Raw genomic sequence first — 18,154 nt, 5'->3', positions numbered from 1 at the left:
CAGGTGGTCTGGGGACGGTGAGACAGATCGGGGGCCTTCTGGAGTTGCTGCGCTGGAACAACATGGTTACAGGTTCTTGGACCACATTCACACCATACATTTAAAGCACATGTGATACCACTTTAAACCATCATGGCTCCTCCCCCAAAGCATTCTGGGGGCTGCAGTTTGTTAAGGGTGCTGAGAGTTGTTCGGAGGCCCCAATTCCCCTTACTGAGCTACAATTCTCAAAGTGGTTTATCAATCGAACTCTTCACAGGGAACTGTAGCTCTTGTCCAACCCCCTAAAATGCAGGAATCTTCTGTCCAGTGTTGGGGCTTGAACCCACGACCCAGAGATTAAGCCATCCCTGCATGGCAGGAGGTTGGACTAGATGACCTAGGGGGACCCCTTCCAACTCTACAATTCTAGGAGTCTATTCTGCGATGATTCCAAGAGCCCCATGCTCTACGGACTGATTTGTGAAGCAGTCAAGAACTTAAAAGTCGTGTCTTTGTCATTTATAAGCAGTGTTTTTTCCCCTAAAAAAAATGTTTAGGGGGGGTACTCTCTTTTTGACTCAAGGAAATCACCATGTTATAGTTCAAATTGGGGGAAATAAAGACAGTAAATGGACAAAAGTACAAAGTTTCAGAAAACGTTTAGGGGTATGCGTCGCCCCAGAAAAAAAGCACTGACTATAAGAACACGAGCTTTGATAAGAGTCTTGAGCAGCCTGGGTCAGTTCAAAGCAATTTCGCAGAGGAACAGGGCTGGATTTAGGTTTGATGAGGCCCTAAGCTAATGAAGGTATTGGGGCTCTTTATATGTCCAGCTGTCCTTTGTCAACAACAAATTGTCGCTGTTCTTCGTGTTGGATATAGGCTGTGTGGTAATTTATGGACCTAATAGGTATCTAAAGCCATTTGCACATGCTGCCATGCAACCAGTCCATGCAGAATGAAGGCATAGGTGAAACTCGGAAAATTAGAATATCGTGGAAAAGTTCAATTATTTCAGTAATTCAACTTAAAAGGTGAAACTAATATATGAGATAGACTCATGACATGCAAAGCAAGATATGTCAAGCCTTTATTTGTTATAATTGTGATGATCATGGCATACAGCTGATGAAAACCCCAAATTAACAACCTTTTAAGCTGAATTACTGAAATAAACGAACTTTTCCACGATATTCTAATTTTCCGAGTTTCACCTGTATATAGAAATGAACAAACCAGTGATATTTTAGGGAGCAGGCGGGGCCCATCACTTACATCCTCGGAGCCTACACAACACAAAACACTGTTGCTGTATGCAGGTTTTATTTCCTTTGTTTTTTATCTTATATTTTGGAAATGTACATCGAGGTTTTTCCCCCCTTTAACTTTTTTGTGGTCCCCCAAAGGAGTGGGGCCCTAAGCTATATAGCTTGTTTAGCTTATACGTAAATCCGGCACTGCAGAGGCGTAACCCGCGCGTTTGCGCCTTTTTGGAAAATTGCGCATTTTTAAAGTGCATTTGCTGAACTCCAGCTCCCATCAGCCCCTGCTCAGCACGGCCGATGCTCAGGGATGCTGGGAGTTGTGGTCCAGCATCCGAGTGCGGCGGGGGGTGGGAGTGTGGCGGAGTCCTTTCCCCCTCCCCGCTCCATCCTTGCGCAATGTTTTGCCCGGGTCTCTGGCCCCCGCGCAGCCAATGCGGCTCCCGCAGGAAGCCACGTGGAGCCACCCCAGCCTTCCCCCCCACGGGCCGCCCCCTTCCTCCTCCTCCTCCTTCTCCTCCTCCTGCCATCGCTGGGCAGCCATGGCCACCGAGAGCCCCCTGGAAACTCTGCAGCGGGAGATCACCTGCTCCATCTGCCTGAGCTACTTCAAGGAGCCGGTGTCCATCGAGTGCGGCCACAACTTCTGCCAGGCGTGCATCGCGCAGTGCTGGGGCAAGGCGGACGCCGAGACCACCTCGTGCCCGCAGTGCCGCCGCTGGTCGCGCAAGAGGAGCTTCAGGCCCAACCGGGAGCTGGGCAACGTGGTGGAGGTGGCCAAGCGGCTCCGGCTGGACGCGGCCGCCACGCTGGCCGGCCAGCGGCTGTGCGAGAAGCACCAGGAGCCCCTCAAGCTCTTCTGCGAGGAGGACGAGACGCCCGTCTGCGTCATCTGCAGGGAGTCCCGGGCGCACAAAGCCCACCCCATGCTCCCCATCGAAGAGGCGGCGCAGGACTACAAGGTGACGGCCGGCTGGGTGGGTGGATGGGGGGCAGCAGAAATGGGGAGGCAAAAGCAGCCCACCGCCCTGTTCCCCAGAATAATAATACAGTGGTACCTCGGGTTAAGAACTTGATTGGAGGCAAAAATGGGGAGAAATGCGGAGGCAAAAGCAGCCCACCGCCCTGTTCCCCATAATAATAATAATAATAATAATAATAATAATAATACAGTGGTACCTCGGGTTAAGAATGGGCGGGGTATAAATAATAAATTATTATCATTATTAAAGGATCTAAAAATATATGCACACAGAATGCGCTTTTTGATACTTTGCAATACTTTTCAAAAATACCTTCCAAATGAGAATGGATTTACAGTGGTACCTCTTAACCTGAAACTGTTCTTAACCTGAGACACCACTTTAGCTAATGGGGCCTCCCGCTGCTGCTGCTGCCGCCGCCACGCGATTTCTGTTCTCATCCTGAAGTAAAGTTCTTAACCGGAGGTACTATTTCTGGGTTAGCAGAGTCTGTAACCTGAAGCGTATGTAACCCGAGGTACCATTGTAATATAATAATAATAATATACCCTGCTCATCTGGCTGGGTTTTCCCATCCACTCTGGGCGGCTTCCAACAAAATATTAAAATTCAATGATTATTCCGTTATTCCTGCATGGCAGGGGGTTAGGCTAGATCAGGCATGTCCAAAGTCCATTTCGGCGGCCTAATCTGGCCTGCTGGTTGGTTTAATCCCCCCCCCCCGTGGCAGTTTATTTCCTGGGGTAAAATCCTAAAAAACCCTCAACAACTTAAATCCTAAAAAAGCAACTTCAACCCTAAAAAAAAGGTAAACAACTTTAGTTGGCCCTCACGGCCCTTCACTTCATCAAATCTGGCCCTCTTTGAAAAAAGTTTGGACACCACTGGGCTAGATTGTCCTCAGGGTCCCTTCCAACTCTTGGTTTCTATGGCGATCCTCTGCTTAGTCATGCACACCTGGCGCCGGCAGCCTTGAGGCTTCTGCTTAGCATGTTTTTTTGTTCTTACCGGAGCACCCAAGCTGTGCCAGCCACAGCTAGATGGGAAGGATATGCAGGTAGAAGTAAAGTTTCCGGGGTGGGGGGTGGGGAGCATGCTTGGATGTGTTGCAGAAAAACCAGGAAGGGTCTTGGGCGCCTGAAAGATGACCAAATGAATGACATTCATGACTTCTTGAAAACTACGGCCTGGGCCTGCTTTGTCAGGTCTGACCTCATAATCCCTCACTCATCCATACACGGGACACGTGAGAATTTCTCTCTGGCCATCTGGTGACGTGGTCCACGAAAGCTTGTGAAATAATTAAGGCAGGTTTTGGGAACCTTTGGCTCTCCAGATGTTGCGGAATGGCAATCTATGAGATGGGAGCTGTAGTTCCGCAAACATCTGGAGGGCCATAGGTTCCCAAAACCTGCTTTAAGGTGCTATTAGATTCTTGGTCGTTCTTCGTTTCTGCATATGTTTTCCTGAGCGCTGACTTCTATCTTCTGACTTCTGTCGTGTGATCATATTATAAAGTAGTTGTGCTCTGTGATACAAATCAAGCACTGCTAGGAGTTGTTTCTTTTTTGTCTCCCAGTATATTTCTTACCAAATAGAAAATTAGGTGTGGTGTAAGGAAATTTTTATTCTGCAAGCGTGGCCCAGCGAAAAAGGTTTGAGAAGCACAGCTGGGCTAGCAGTTTACTCTTGAGTCTCTGTGGCTCAAATCGGTCTCAGGTCTCTCTCACAGCAAGCAATTTCCAGTCTCCTATTTCCCCTGGTAACAGTCTTGTTCAGTGTTTTGTATTTGCCAAGGCAAATCATCACCTTTCTCCCAGTTCTGTGTTCAGAGGAATGAGAGTGGGAGACTCACTTATCCAAGGATGTGATGAATCACCCTGGTACAAGATAAGAGAGATCACCAGCTGCAGCTTCATACTCCCGGCAGCTTCATGGGGGGGAGGGTGAGGGGAAGAGATAAATCCTTTTATGTCCAGCTTACACATAACAAACCATTTCCTTAACATGGGTCCCTTCCAACTGAAAAACATGGAGGGGGTGGAAGATTCTCTAGACAGGATGCACACCTTCCTCTGTAACATTCAGTCTTCCCAGTCTTTGACAGATCCTCTGAAAGGGGTCAAGGAACAGAACATTTCAGGCCAAAGACAACTTCACTTCCCAGTTTGTTTCTTGCTGTTTTGTCCTATTGCTTCTTTGTCTGGTGTACATACGTCAGTTCTGAGACTGCGCAGTTATTATGGGTTGTTTTGGCGCTTTAAACAGCTGATTACACTGTTTGATTTCTTACATCCCCTGTTTATGAAATTTCTATACTGCCTTGCCTGGTGGAAAGCTGAGCTGGAATTCTTTTCAAAAATTAATCCATTTTGAAAATAATTGACTAGAGATAAGCCTGAAATTTGTGTGGAGTTTGGGGCAGATCAGTGACAGCTGGAGAATCAAACACAACAAGCAAATAGAGTCGTACCTTGGAAGTCCAACGGAATCCATTTCCGAAAGTCCTATCGACTTCCAAAACGTTCGGAAACCAAAGCGTGGGTTCTGATTGGCTGCAGGAAGCTCCTGCAGCCAATTAGAAGCCCCGTCGGACGTTAGGCTTCCAAAAATAGTTCACGAACCGGAACAGTCACTTCCGGGTTTGCAATGTTCGGGAGCCAAAACGTTTGAGAACTAAACTGTTTGAAAAGCAAGGCACAACTGTACATGACATGCCTTATGACTTATAGGCCATAATTTGAATAGCATTTAGAATGATCTTCCTAAAATGGAAATTGCAGAATGCCCCTCAAAAGTATACATTTCCTACAAGAGACACAAGACTTTTGATTCCTGAGTATGCTGAAGCTATCCCATAATTTAAAAAATGGCTGGAATACTCTGCACTAGGGGGAAGTAAGTTGGCTACGCAGAAAGTCAAGTGACTTATCACAACATACATGAGAACATTACTTTCAGATTTATCTTTTGTCAGAAACAAGTTGCCGCCCATGTGAAAGTTCTGACAGAACGGAGGGAGAAGCTGAAGGAATTAAAAGAAGACCTGGAGTGCAGAAGGCAGGCTGATCAGGTGAGAGCTTGTCTACAAGAAGGACCAGGAGGTGTGGGAAATTGTGATGAGGGTTTTCTAGAAAATTTTGAATTGCAAATTAGGGTAATTTGCATCAGAAGATTTTCAGTCCACTGTGGAAAACCCAAGAGGGTGGTCTAACTTAGGAAGTCTATTTCAGCTGTGTTTAGTAAACAAAGCTGAAAACTTTGAAACTTCCTAAGTTGCCTAATGTTTGTATTTGCAAATGGCATGCGTTCATTGTTACGAATGAACTTATGAAACAGATTTTTTTTTCCCCTGTGGTGAAAAAAGCACTGGGGGAAAAACTGTTTTGGAGAAATTTCAAGGGAAATTTCTCTGCACCACATCACTGGAGAAAGAGAAGACTGTTTCTTCTGGTGTTGAAGGAGGGCAGGTGCCTTAATAAACTGGATCAAATTTCTCTTACATGTTGTGAACCATTATCTGTTCAGTCTGTTTGTACCTATGATTCAGTTAGACTGAACCTGTCATCTCCAGTGACTTGGTACACTTCGCACAGTGGTACAGAAGGTCTTTCATCTCCAGTATGTCCCCTGGCTGAAATGCCAGAGACCCAACTGCTGGTCAGTGTGGACAATGTTGAGCTAACCAATAGTCTGACTCTCTGAAACAATGGAAACTGCCTTACGTTATATTCCTTTGAGCAGGTACCCAACCCTGGTTAGGGTACCAATGTGAGAGCATCAGGGATATTTGTACGTCCGCTTCCTTGTGCTGTTTCACCATCCCACCTGGCCCTTCTCCTGCTCCTTACAGGATGATGTACAAAGTGAGAAGCAGAAGGTGGAGTCTGAATTTAATCAGATCCACGAGTTCATGGAAAAAATTGAGCGCTTCCTGGTTATCATGCTGAAGAAGTTTGACAAGGAGATCGTGCACAGGAGAGACGTGGAATCCGGCAGGTTCTCAGGGGAGATTGATCGCCTCGATGCCTTGATCAGCGAAGTTGAGAACAAGTGCCAACAGCCTGCCAGTGAATTCCTGCAGGTGAGATTCTGTGGAGGGCTTTTTGCCTCTCCTGGGTTTCAGCGCTAAAGCCAAAAATGCAGAAACAGCCACCTGAAAAGAAAAGAGGTGCCATACCTTGTTTCATTTGTGTTGCATGCACTGAAACTTCCTTGGTGTGTGACATTTGCTAGGAGAGGGATTTGAGGAGTGCAGCCCTGCGTGTTCTCCTTTTTTTATATATTTCTTTTTTAAAAAAAATTTTATTGATACAGCAAGAAAAAGAAAAAACACAAATACCAAATTACACACAAGAATAACCATAGGCACATAATTTTCTTAACAAACAATAAAACATATATTGCTCTTAACACTAAAGACCCAACCTCCTGTCTATTCCATATTTCGATTTCATATTACTTATTGCCAATACACACTTTTATCATAATTAAACTTTTTCTTAATATATCTAATTTCTTATATCTACCTTGCAACTATTACCGAAGTTCCTCGAATGCTGCAACAGAATTTAAACTACTATATTTATTTTTCAAATATTTTTTGAAAACCTCCCATTTTGAAACAAATTCCTGCTCATTTTCCTTGATCACTCAGTGGTTTTTGGACACTGTTGACCATGGTATCCTTCTAGAGCTGTGGTTCCCAACGTGGGGCACACGCCCCACGAGGGGGCATTTTGATTTTTTAATAATATTTTATTAAGTTTCCATTTCATAATATATAAACATCCATATTGCTCACAATAAATTTTTGCTCGTTTGAGCTGGTCAACTCCCCCCCCCCCCGCCTTGTGGCTACCATAATTCCTACCTATTTCATTGCATTTGTACCTCTTCCTCCTTACATTTCATCCATTTCCATTTTTTACATTTTAAATAAACATAAAAGGTATAAATCATAAACATTACAAGTCTCCTTAAGTCAATCCTGCTAGTGTTGTTAATTGTTTGCAATTGTCTTTCAAATATTGTATAAAATTACTCCCGTCTTTTTGGAAAGCTTGATCACGCTGGTTTCGGGTTTCCACGGTCAGCTTTGCTAGTTGTACTTATCCCATTTTTAAGGGGGGAAATTTGATTTTTAAGGGAGGCAATTGGAACTTGTTTAGACCAAGTTAATGTCCTTTTAGGCTTCCTCCATGTGAATAGGAGTTCACTTTTTGAATAATAAGAATTATATGTCACCGGGGGGCAGGGGGTGGGCAATCAGGATTTTAGAGATGCCTAGGTGGGGCATGACCAAAAAAAGGTTGGGAACCACTGAGTCTCGGGGAGGTCAGCATTTTGGGCAATGTGCTTAAGTGTTTCCACTCCTACCTCCAGAAAGTAGCCATGGGAGGCTGTTCTTCGGTGCCAGACATCAGCGCAACTCTGTGCACCTGCGACTCCCAGCAATTGGCACCCAGAGGCGTGATGCCTCTGGCAGTGAAGGTAAAACACAGCCATCTTGGCTGGTAGGCATTGGTAGCCTTGTTCTCCGTGAATTTGTCTAATCTTCTTTTAACTCCATCACTGTGCCGTATGGGAGGGAGTATATGGTTACCGGACGTCCCCGTTTCCTGGGGACAGTCCCTGGATTTATAAATCTGTCCCCGGACAAAATCCGCCCCCGGAATGTCCACGGGTTTAATTTAATTTCCCCAGATTTATATTTTAAGTGTTGTAAATTTATTAGTAGGGAATGAATGTTGCGTGATTGGTTCAACGGCACAAGACGCATCATATGGGGACTTCTGGTGAGGCAAAATGGCGGGCGCCACGGCAGCGGGCAGCTCCTGAAGCCAGCCAGAGCCAACTGCGCTACCAGGCTGGCTCCGGGCTGCTGAGACTGCCACTGCCGAGGGGGGACTGGGGATGTCTGGCGCATCAACTGGGGGAACCGCTGACATACACCCCCGCAACCCAAATCGAGCCGGGAGCGAGAGCGCCTTGCCACCCAGCTGACTGTCCAATGGGGCTCTGGGGCCAGGAAAACCCCGGAGCCAACACAGGGAGAAGGAGGAGAGGAGAAGGAGAAGGAAGAGAGAGAAAGAGGAAGGAGAAAAAAGAGGGGAGCCCTGACCTTGCTGCCCCGCTGCCGCCACCACCGCTGAGGAGAGGTAGGAGAGCATCAGTAGGGCAAGGCCTGACCCGAGCCTACTCCATGGCAGCTAGCGCTTCAAGAGAGCAGGCCGGAGCCCAGAGGAAGGCCGTGCGGCAGAGGAGAATATAGAAGAGAAGATATTACTTCTTTTTTTAAAAAAATAACTTTTAAAAATAACTTTTTTTTCTCTTTTTTTATAAGAAGGTGTCCCCGGATTCTTTGAAAAAAAAAATCTGGTAACCTTAAGGGAGTACCATTGTTTTCTATGAGCTGTGTGAAGAAGCACTTCCTTGCCCCTGCCCTGTATTTTTATTTAATGCCCACAAGTTCCTCATTCAGCTTTACAACCTTGCAAGTTGTCCCTTTTTATTTGGCCAGGAGACTGAAACTCTGAGGTCTTAACAAAAATACCCAGTGATTCTTGTGGCAGAATTGGATTTTAAATACTTATTCTATAACAAATATTTTCGGAGTCGTGCTCTTTCCATTTGCTCCCTAATTTCTAAGCCTTTCAGCCAATATTTATGGCATAATAAATGTAGGAATGATCTTTTTCTTTTCTTCTCTTGTCTCCAGGACATCAGGAACATTTTGAGCAGGTAGGTAACACTTTTGCAGATCTCACTTTATTGGCATAGGAAAAACTGAGAAAGCTTTCCTCAAATCCATTCTAATCAAAACCTAGCTTATCCCTGCCTCTTTGGCCCCCCCAAACACAGTAATTCCACATTTTCTCCCCCTTCCTGTCCCAGGGCCATATGTGCAAAGCTTACCCTTTTGTGGCACAGGGGCCCTACATCAAAACAAGCTTTCCACATTCCCTAAGTGGTGGAACTTTCCCAGCGGAAGTTAGAATGTTTATGAACATTCTGTAACATCACAACATTGCAGTTTGGGAAAGGGGGCTTGCAGCTCTTAAATGCTCTGACCACATATGGAAAATGCTGGGAACACAATGTAACGCTTTCACGTTTCCCATTCTAGATGTAAAGAAGGACAGATTTCACAGATGGCGGAAATTGCTTCCTCTCCGACTGAGCTGGAAAAGAAACTTGGGCATTTCAGTCTGAAAAATATTGTTATCAAGGAGGCACTGGAGAAATGTCGAGGTACCGAGAAGGACAAATGATAGCTTAGGACCGTGTAAAATACACAAGAATCTCCATACTTTGGGCTGAATTTCCGTACTGTGGGCTGCATCTAATGTTCTCTGTCCACTAGTGCAAATTGTGCAAATTGCATGATCTGTTCTCCAACACAGTTAACAGCAACCTGCTTGTGCATTCTGCTGGTGCGAAATATTTCATCAGTGGAGCAAATATACTTCTAAGTGACTTTAACTTAGTGCTATGTGGGATACAACTTCCTTTTGTCTTCAGATCCAACAATGCAGTGCGCAGACATGTGGACATGAGCAATGTGGGTTCTGCTTGAAAAAAAAGTACCAATTTTATGTCCAGTAAATATATGATTGGGACGCGGGTGGTGTTGTGGGTTAAAGCACAGAGCCTAGGACTTGCTGATCAGAAGGTCGGCGGTTCGAATCCCCGTGATGGGGTGAGCTCCTGTTGCTCGGTCCCTGCTCCTGCCAGCCTAGCAGTTCAAAAGCACGTCAAAGTGCAAGTAGATAAATAGGTACCGCTCCGGCGGGAAGGTAAACGGCCTTTCCGTGCGCTGCTCTGGTTCGCCAGAAGTGGCTTAGTCATGCTGGCCACATGACCCGGAAGCTGTATGCCGGCTCCCTTGGCCAATAAAGCGAGATGAGCGCCGCAACCCCAGAGTCGGTCACGACTGTACCTAATGGTCAGGGGTCCCTTTACCTTTAAATATATGATTGGTTGAAAGCAAGTAATGTGGTAGGAGTAAGAGCAGTGGAGAGGTGGGTGGAGAAGAAGAACAGAAATGGAGTTTTTAGGCAAGGGCCATGAAAGGGCTGTTCAGAGCACTTCAGCACTGTCTATTGTCTCCTAAGTACCAAACTTATTACTCGCACCTTTCCCCCCTTTCACAGCTCATATAACACAGGAGACCTCTTGTTTTGGGGCATACACAAGCTTTCCCCCCTGGCCAGATCACCTATCACTCCGCTTATAGCAGCTACACCGATGCACATTATTTAACGGATGCGGGTGGCGCTGTGGGTTAAACCACAGAGCCTAGGACTTGCTGATCAGATGGTCGGCGGTTCGAATCCCCGCGACGGGGTGAGCTCCCGTTGTTCGGTCCCTGCTCCTGCCAACCTAGCAATTCGAAAGCATGCCAGTGCAAGTAGATAAATAGGTACCGCTCCGGTGGGAAGGTCAACGGCGTTTCCGTGCGCTGCTCTGGTTCGCCAGAAGCGGCTTAGTCATGCTGGCCACATGACCCGGAAGCTGGACGCCGGCTCCCTCGGCCAATAAAGCGAGATGAGCGCCGCAACCCCAGAGTCAGACCCGACTGGACCTAATGGTCAGGGGTCCCTTTACTTTTATAGAATACATTCTGTGATACACCTTTTTCCTCTCAGTAGCTAGAGCATGTCCATCAGCATTCTGTGGCAGGTCACCTTCTGCTGATTCACCTGCTTCGTGCTTTCTGACTTTTCACCAGAGTGCTACTGCATATTTCCCCTGAAGCAGTTGTCTTGCACCCATGAGGGCTATAAACTTGAAAAAGAACTATGGCAATAGGCATGCTTAAGCACCACTCTTAAATACCACATTCTGTAGCTCTCACAGCCTACCCAGTTTCCCCACTGAAGTGACATTACATAAAATAATTCGATCTCTTGCGCCTTTTCCTTGCCTCCTTACTGAGATCATATCTAATGCTTCACCTTTATTTAGTAGCAAGAGTAAATATTCCTGATTCTTAAACCCTTCTCTCTTTCTAGAGACAATGATATCTGAATTGGCAAAAGCAAGGACAATGGAAGCATCAGCTAAAAGGAGTAAGTTGTGTTTTTTGGGGGGGAAACTGGATAGTCACTTTCTAAAAAGCTGAGAGCAATGTTGATTTGGGGCCTCTTGTCCAACTCTGAGAAATGGCTTCACATGGTGAGGGATGGTGGTATTTATGACTTCATCCTGTACAGCAATAATTTCACAGGAAAAGGGGAGGGCCTTGAACTGCTTCAGTCACCTAACCCTCTTTGTTCCCCCCCTTTCCTTGCCTTCAGAGGGTGGAAGGAATCTGTCGCCATGACAACACACAGCCCAAGTCCTTATTGTGAGGGAAAGTAAACATAAGAAATTGTTGTTCTTGTCCATGACTTAGGACCTGGAGTTTGGGGATGTAGTATGTATCTGGGGATCCCTGAGATTTTTCCTAGCCCCCCCCCCCACTCCTCAAATAAGTGGTCTTTCCACTTTAGAGTAGGAGAAAGTGAGGCTTTGTATTCTTGGGCTTCCCCATTGCTATTGCTGCTGCCACAATCCCATTAAAGGAGACTGTAGCTGGGCAGAATATCATTTTCCAGACAAATGCTTCACTTATGGGATGCTGTACATGTCAAATTCAGTCCTAGACGCCTCCAGTTATTAATATTGCTAATTATTCTTCGTTTGTCGCATTTTTGCACTAGTGTGTCTCAGGGCGACTTGCCCAGTAAAAATAGAAATAACAAACCTGGCATTAAAACAGCAATAAACAAAAGCTGAAATACATTTCAAGGGGCAAATCGTACCCACCCTACTTAAAGGATGAGTACAGAAAATGCCAACCACCCTCCCAGTTAAAAATCAAAAGTCTTGTCTAAAACCAGACATTGATGGTGCCAAGAGTGCTTCTCCAGGAGGAACATTTTAACTGGAAAGCCACCACAGAAAAGGCCCAGTTAAAAGATCAGGTAGCAAATGTTGCAAAAGCTCTTGGCCTGATTGCTGGTACCAGTCAGAGTAGACAATATTGGTCTAGATATGCTGGCCCAAACTCTCTCAGCTTCATGGTTGAGCAAGGATTTGAACCAAAGCCTTCTCAGTCCTAATCTAACACTGGTTAATACAAGACAGGGGAATGTGTTGCCCTCAAGATGTTCCTGGACTCCAGCTCCCATCAGTCTCAGCCAGCGTGGCCAACAGCCAGGGATGCTGGGAGTTGAAGGGCAACACCCACCCAAGCCATTCTCTACCAGTGTTTCCCAAACTTGGGTCTCCAGCTGTTTTTGGACTACAACTCCCATCATCCCTAGCTAACAGGATCCGTGGGCTGATGGGAATTGTAGTCCAAAAATAGCTGGAGACCCAAGTGTCGGAAACCCTTCTCTAACCATTACAACAGTCTGTCCCTCTTTAATGGACTGAAAATAGCCAGTTCCCCGCTGCATCAAATTGACACAGGGCTTTTACCAGCTTCTTATTGTATGGAACTGGTAGTCATTCAGGTCAGTGGAGACTGCGGCCCAGACTGTAGCACTCTTGACAAAGTAACAACTTTGTTCTTTCCATCTTGATTGATTGATTGATTGATTGATTGATTATACCTCTAACAAGCCAGACTGGCTTAAGCAGTTTACAAATATGAAATCAAACTCAAAATATCCACAGGTACAGTGGTACCTCGGGTTAAGTACTTAATTCGTTCCGGAGGTCCATTCTTAACCTGAAACTGTTCTTAACCTGAAGCACCACTTTAGCTAATGGGGCCTCCCCCTGCCACCGCGCCACTGGAGCACAATTTCTGTTCTCATCCTGAAGCAAAGTTCTTAACCTGAGGTACTATTTCTGGGTTAGCGGAGTCTGTAACCTGATGCATCTGTAACCTGAAGCGTATGTAACCCGAAGTACCACTGTAATTAAAATGCACATTTAAAACAATTCCCTCAAAATTTATTAAAAACATCCATAATCAAACAAGCTCATTAAAAAGTGTAACCATTAGAACTGTTAAATGAGCAGCCAAAACAATTAGATCAAGTGGTCTAAATTTTAATTCTTTTGTTTACTTTTATTTCTTTTGAAGACCCTGCTCTAGCTTGCATTGGGCTTTCCCGGATCTGATTGTAAAAAGCTGTCTTTCCTTTTTGTCAAGCTCTTCTGATTGTTTTCCGTTTGTCTGTTTCTCCTCAGTAAGCGTTACTCTCGACCCCGACACGGCTCATCCCCTCCTTGTGGTGAGCGAAGACAGGAAAAGCGTGAAACGTGGAGACATGGTTCAGCCACTGCCCAACAACCCTGAGAGATTTGACTCCACTCTGATTCTCCTGGGCAGTGAGAGATTCTCCTCAGGGGTACATTACTGGGAGGTGGAGGTGGGTAATGGGCAAAACTGGGCCCTTGGCGTGGTCAAAGAGTCTGTGATAAGGAAGGGACCTGTTGTCACTTGCCCCAATGAAGGCGTCTGGGCTTTGGGACTCTGTGGGAATGAGTACAGGGCTTTCACTTTAGCCGAGACTCGTCTGACCCTAGATGAAGCCCCGGAGAAAATCCAGGTATTTGTGCATTATGAAAGGGGTTGGGTGGCCTTTTTTGACGCTGGTTATATGTCCCTCCTTTTTATTTTCCAGTCAGCTAATTTCTGTGGGGAGAGAATTTGTCCTTTCTTTAAATTGTGGGGCCTAACTACAGAGCTTAGAATGTGCCCCTGAAAACAGCCTCTGCAATATGTTGGTCCAGCTTGTTTTTGCAATTCCATTCCATTCATAATTTTGTACAGAAACACAGAAATTGGCAAAGAATTTTCGTTTTGAAAGGATTTTGACTTTTAACTCCATGAAGAGAAGGAGCCTTCATTTGTGGAAGAAGAGTTGCACCTTCCATGAGCGCAAGCTCCTTCTATTCACAGCTAAAAAGTTAGGCTAAAAATCTGGTTTTTTAAATACGTAAAGGAGCAAACCTGTCCCAAATCATTTTAATTTAAAAGAAAACAACTTCTAAGTTCACATAATTCTAGAGAGGGAGAAAGAGCATTTTGCATCATAAGAAACATTTAAGTGCAGGCTGAATATTATAAATACATTTCTATACACTTTTATATTGTATTATCTCAGCTAGCATTCATATTTCTACTTAACTTGCATTCTCACCATCCTCCCCACTGATCTTGTTGGCTGGGGCTGATAGGAGTCAAAGTCTGACATCTCGAGGGCTACAGGTTCCCACTCTGGATTTAAGCTATGGTTTGCTTAACAAGCCATGAGTTAATTGCAAGTTGCCTCATAGACAGACAAACCATGGCTTGTTTCTCCAGAGTTTGGTTTGTTTGCTAGTTGCTCTTACCTCATTCTTTTGAAGCTTGGTGAGTGTCTGGGGTGGAATGGCCAAACCAGTTCACAATTAAGGAAGAGTGTACTGGGTTCACATTTAAGAGGAAGCCATAGTCAAGTTTCATAAGCCAGCAGCAAGCTCTGCTTTTAGATTGTGGTTTGTTGACAGTAAACACACTATTAAGGCTTTCTGTAGGGTTCACACATAATGCTCAGCCACGGTTTAATAAACGATAGTTTAGTCCGGTCATAAACCAGACCTTGCGTATGTGTAGGAGTTTATTAAATACACACTTGTTTGTTCCCTGCAATCCAGACATCTTCCCCCAGGGCAGTGTCTGTGCTGCAGGAATGCTTTGCCCCCCAACTCTCAGGCAGCAGTACCTCTGTCATTTGGAAAACAAGATGCTTTGCTTAGCAAGCTTATGGCTAACAGAAGTGTGCTCTGTGGCGCTGGTCTACAGCTGGTGGGTTGCGGCCCTACCTAAGGTGGGTCGTAAAAGGAGCACTACCTCCATGCTAATATACGGTTAAAGATTAAGAAGTGGGTCCCCAAATGTATGTTGCAGTGAAAATTGGGTCCTGGGGCTGAAAAGGTTGAAGATACCTGCTCTAAGGAACGTGGCTGTGTTTGACTTACCTGCACTGCATCCACCACTCGCATCAGCAGTGGTGACCAACCCAACACTTGCTTCTCCCATGTCAACACTATCGGACAACCTTTCACGTGCTTCTTATTACGAGTTTATGCAACAGATGCTGCTGTACCACTTCAGCATATGAGCACTTATCCTACCCCATTTATTTTATTGTTATTTGTTTCTTAAAAAGGAAGGCTTTCCCTTTTTCCATGTCACTGGCACGCTGGAGATCATAGAATTGCAGTGTTGCAATCTAGTCGAAGCCCCTGCAATGCAGGAATGTCAACTCAATCATTCAAGACACAATGACCACCCAAACGCTGCTTAATAGACTCCAGGAAAGGAGAGTTCACCATTTCTTCTGGGAGTCTGTTCCACTGTCAAACAACTCTTCCTGCCAGAAAGTTATTCCCAATGTTTAGTCGGAATCTCCTTTCTTGGCAGCAAGTTAGCGGAAAGTGGTATGTATAACGCTTGCACCTTAGGAGCTTATGTAAATGAGTGCTTTGCTAATTACTGAAATCCCAGTCACTTGTGCCCCTCGGTCTGGATGTGTGCGGAACATCCTGGCATCTTAGTTATGTTCAAAATTGATAACATACTGCATTGAAATAGAATGAAGACTTGAAAGATGCAAAGATTAAAAGGCAGTAGGAGTTCCCTGCCTTGATGGATAAACCCAGAAAAGTAAGGGCGGATGTACGGAGTAGTCCTTGGCTATATTTTCGCTGCATAGTTAAATGGTTATGGCTTTCCAGGATCCCTGGAATTTGTAGATTTTCCACAACAGAATTTGGAAATATCCATTCCCACCATCGGGATCCCTTGTGAGAACAGCACAGTGGCTAGTCTGGCCTAGTTCAGGTTTACCAAAGCAGCCACAGCTTCAATCCATAAACCAGATAAACCGGAGTCTTTGCTTTTAGGTTGTTTTTAGGTCCTTTGTTTTCACTGCGGCAAAACAGGATTAAGGGGGATTTGCTGGATTATGGCTCCACTTCTTACACACTTACCTGGGAGTGTAAGACTCGAGCATAAGACTTGCTTCTTAGTAATCATGTATAGGATTGCACTGTTAAGTGATTTATAAATGGCTCCCACGCTGACACATCTGCACTTTTGGAAGGTGTGTTTCATTTTTGTTAAGGTTCAACAGATTTGCATATATTTTGATCCAGAAAACTGTCGTGTCATTGCATTAAAATTCCTTTTGTGAACAGAGAAGATTCTTGTGGTTTTTTGTTTGTTTCTTGTGTAATAGGTGTATTCCAGCTGGAAAAAAGCCCTGTGTAATAGCTTTTAAAGAACTTCACTACCCCTTTCCTCAGTCTGCTTATCAACTAGACCAGAGCGGGGGCGGGGGGACCTGTGTGCCCTCTCCTCATCCCCAATCATTGGCCATGGTGGCTGATGCTGCGGGAGTTGTAGTTCAGCAACATCTCGAGGGCCACAGGTTTACTACAGTGATCTCTGCTGTGAAATTGTTCTGATGTATGGGACATAATGTGTGATTATCATATGTGGGCCACTCCCCTATGAAAAAACGGTTCAGCATTTGGGGCTTTTCGATTCAGAGAAAAGGAGAGTAAGAGGAGACATGATAGAGGTAAATAACACATTTTAAGTGGTGTTGAAGTAAATTATCTAAAAGTGAGAATAAATACATTGCACAAATACATAATTATTCATCTTTTTTCCCTTTCAGTTAATTAAAATAAAGAATAATTGTCTTTAAAAAAATATAATTTAAGTTTGTCAGAGTGTTCTGTTATATATTCCCTAATAATACAGTGGTACCTCTGGATGCGAACAGGATCTGTTCTGGAGCCCTGTTCGCATCCTGAGTAGAATGTAACACGCAACTGCGCAGGTCACGTTTCGCCGCTTCCGCACATGTGCACGACGTTAATTTGAGCGTCTGCGCAAGCGGCGAAACCCGGAAGTAACACGCTCCGCTACTTCCGGGTCGCCGCAGAGCACAACCCGAAAATGCTTAACCTGAAGCTACTTCAACCCGAGGTATGACTGTACATATGGATTGATCGGTTCTTGACTTTTATTATTCCTAAACAAGCTCTATTCACAACGTCCTCCTTCAACTGGCCTTCTCTTACCCTTTTTGTTTGTCTGCTTAAGCCATTTCCCATACCTAAGAAAAGCATGTCAATAGAACATGATCTGGGATTTTTTCAGTGTTTCCTAGCTGTCTTTATTAAATGAACTACAATTTTGAGGTCTTCCTCCAGTATTACACCTCTAAAATAATCCAACCATGATCATTAATGGGTCCTTTGGAAGATCATACCCAAGGATATGACTGGCCATTTCTTTGTCCTGGGTCATGCTTCGGATTCTAAACCCTACTCCCCAAAGCACCAGCACTACCCAAATTTGAAAGGATTGTCTGGAGAATTGTGAATGCAATAAACAAAAGACATTAAATCTTTTATCCGTATACTGATCTTTGAGAATTGCTGGTAAAATATGGGATGAATTAAGAATGTAGACCTTCACTCTAGCTTGAGCAACTGCAAATGGCTCAATAACAGTTGCACTACTATGGAGCATCCAGAGAGTATGTGGCTGGCCAAGGAGTTGACCTTAAGTCTCCCAGGTCCAAGTCCAATTCTACTGCCAGTTTTGCTGACTTAACATTAAAGCCTCTGGCTAAAGTTCAGTTAAGAATGGAGGCTGATAGTGCATACTAAGAGTTGATACTGATCGCTTCCTGACAGTGTGTGCCAATCTCATGTGGTCCAAGTGTCCTCATTTGCTATGGACAATCGCTATTTTCTGAAGCCTAATTCTCATAAAACAGTCTCTACTTTGCCTCTGTTTTTTTTTTTTATTAGGTTATATGATTTTGTTGTTCTTTAGAAGGGAGGGAAACTCAAGAAAGTGTTTGAGCGCTTGCTTGCTTGCTTGCTTAACATTCCCCCTATTTTAAAAATAACAGCAGC

At 44.8% G+C, this 18,154-nt stretch overlaps 1 protein-coding gene across 1 annotated transcript; it reads left to right on the top strand.

Moving 5' to 3' along the window:
- Positions 1 to 1,654: 1,654 nt before the first annotated feature.
- On the top strand, positions 1,655 to 16,418 carry LOC308469712 (zinc finger protein RFP-like). The gene is made up of 7 exons (XM_080992572.1): positions 1,655 to 2,206; positions 5,205 to 5,300; positions 6,081 to 6,311; positions 8,949 to 8,971; positions 9,357 to 9,481; positions 11,245 to 11,301; positions 13,418 to 16,418. The coding sequence occupies exons 1-7, from the start codon at positions 1,679 to 1,681 to the stop codon at positions 13,933 to 13,935; spliced, it is 1,578 nt and encodes a 525-aa protein (XP_080848698.1). The 5' UTR covers positions 1,655 to 1,678; the 3' UTR covers positions 13,936 to 16,418.
- Positions 16,419 to 18,154: the final 1,736 nt, after the last annotated feature.

Source organism: Podarcis pityusensis, assembly GCF_964106645.2.
Source record: "Podarcis pityusensis genome assembly, chromosome: 2".
Classification (NCBI taxonomy): domain Eukaryota; kingdom Metazoa; phylum Chordata; class Lepidosauria; order Squamata; family Lacertidae; genus Podarcis; species Podarcis pityusensis.
Note: the sequence above shows the minus strand (reverse complement) of the source record. Positions and strands in the feature narration are given on the sequence as shown.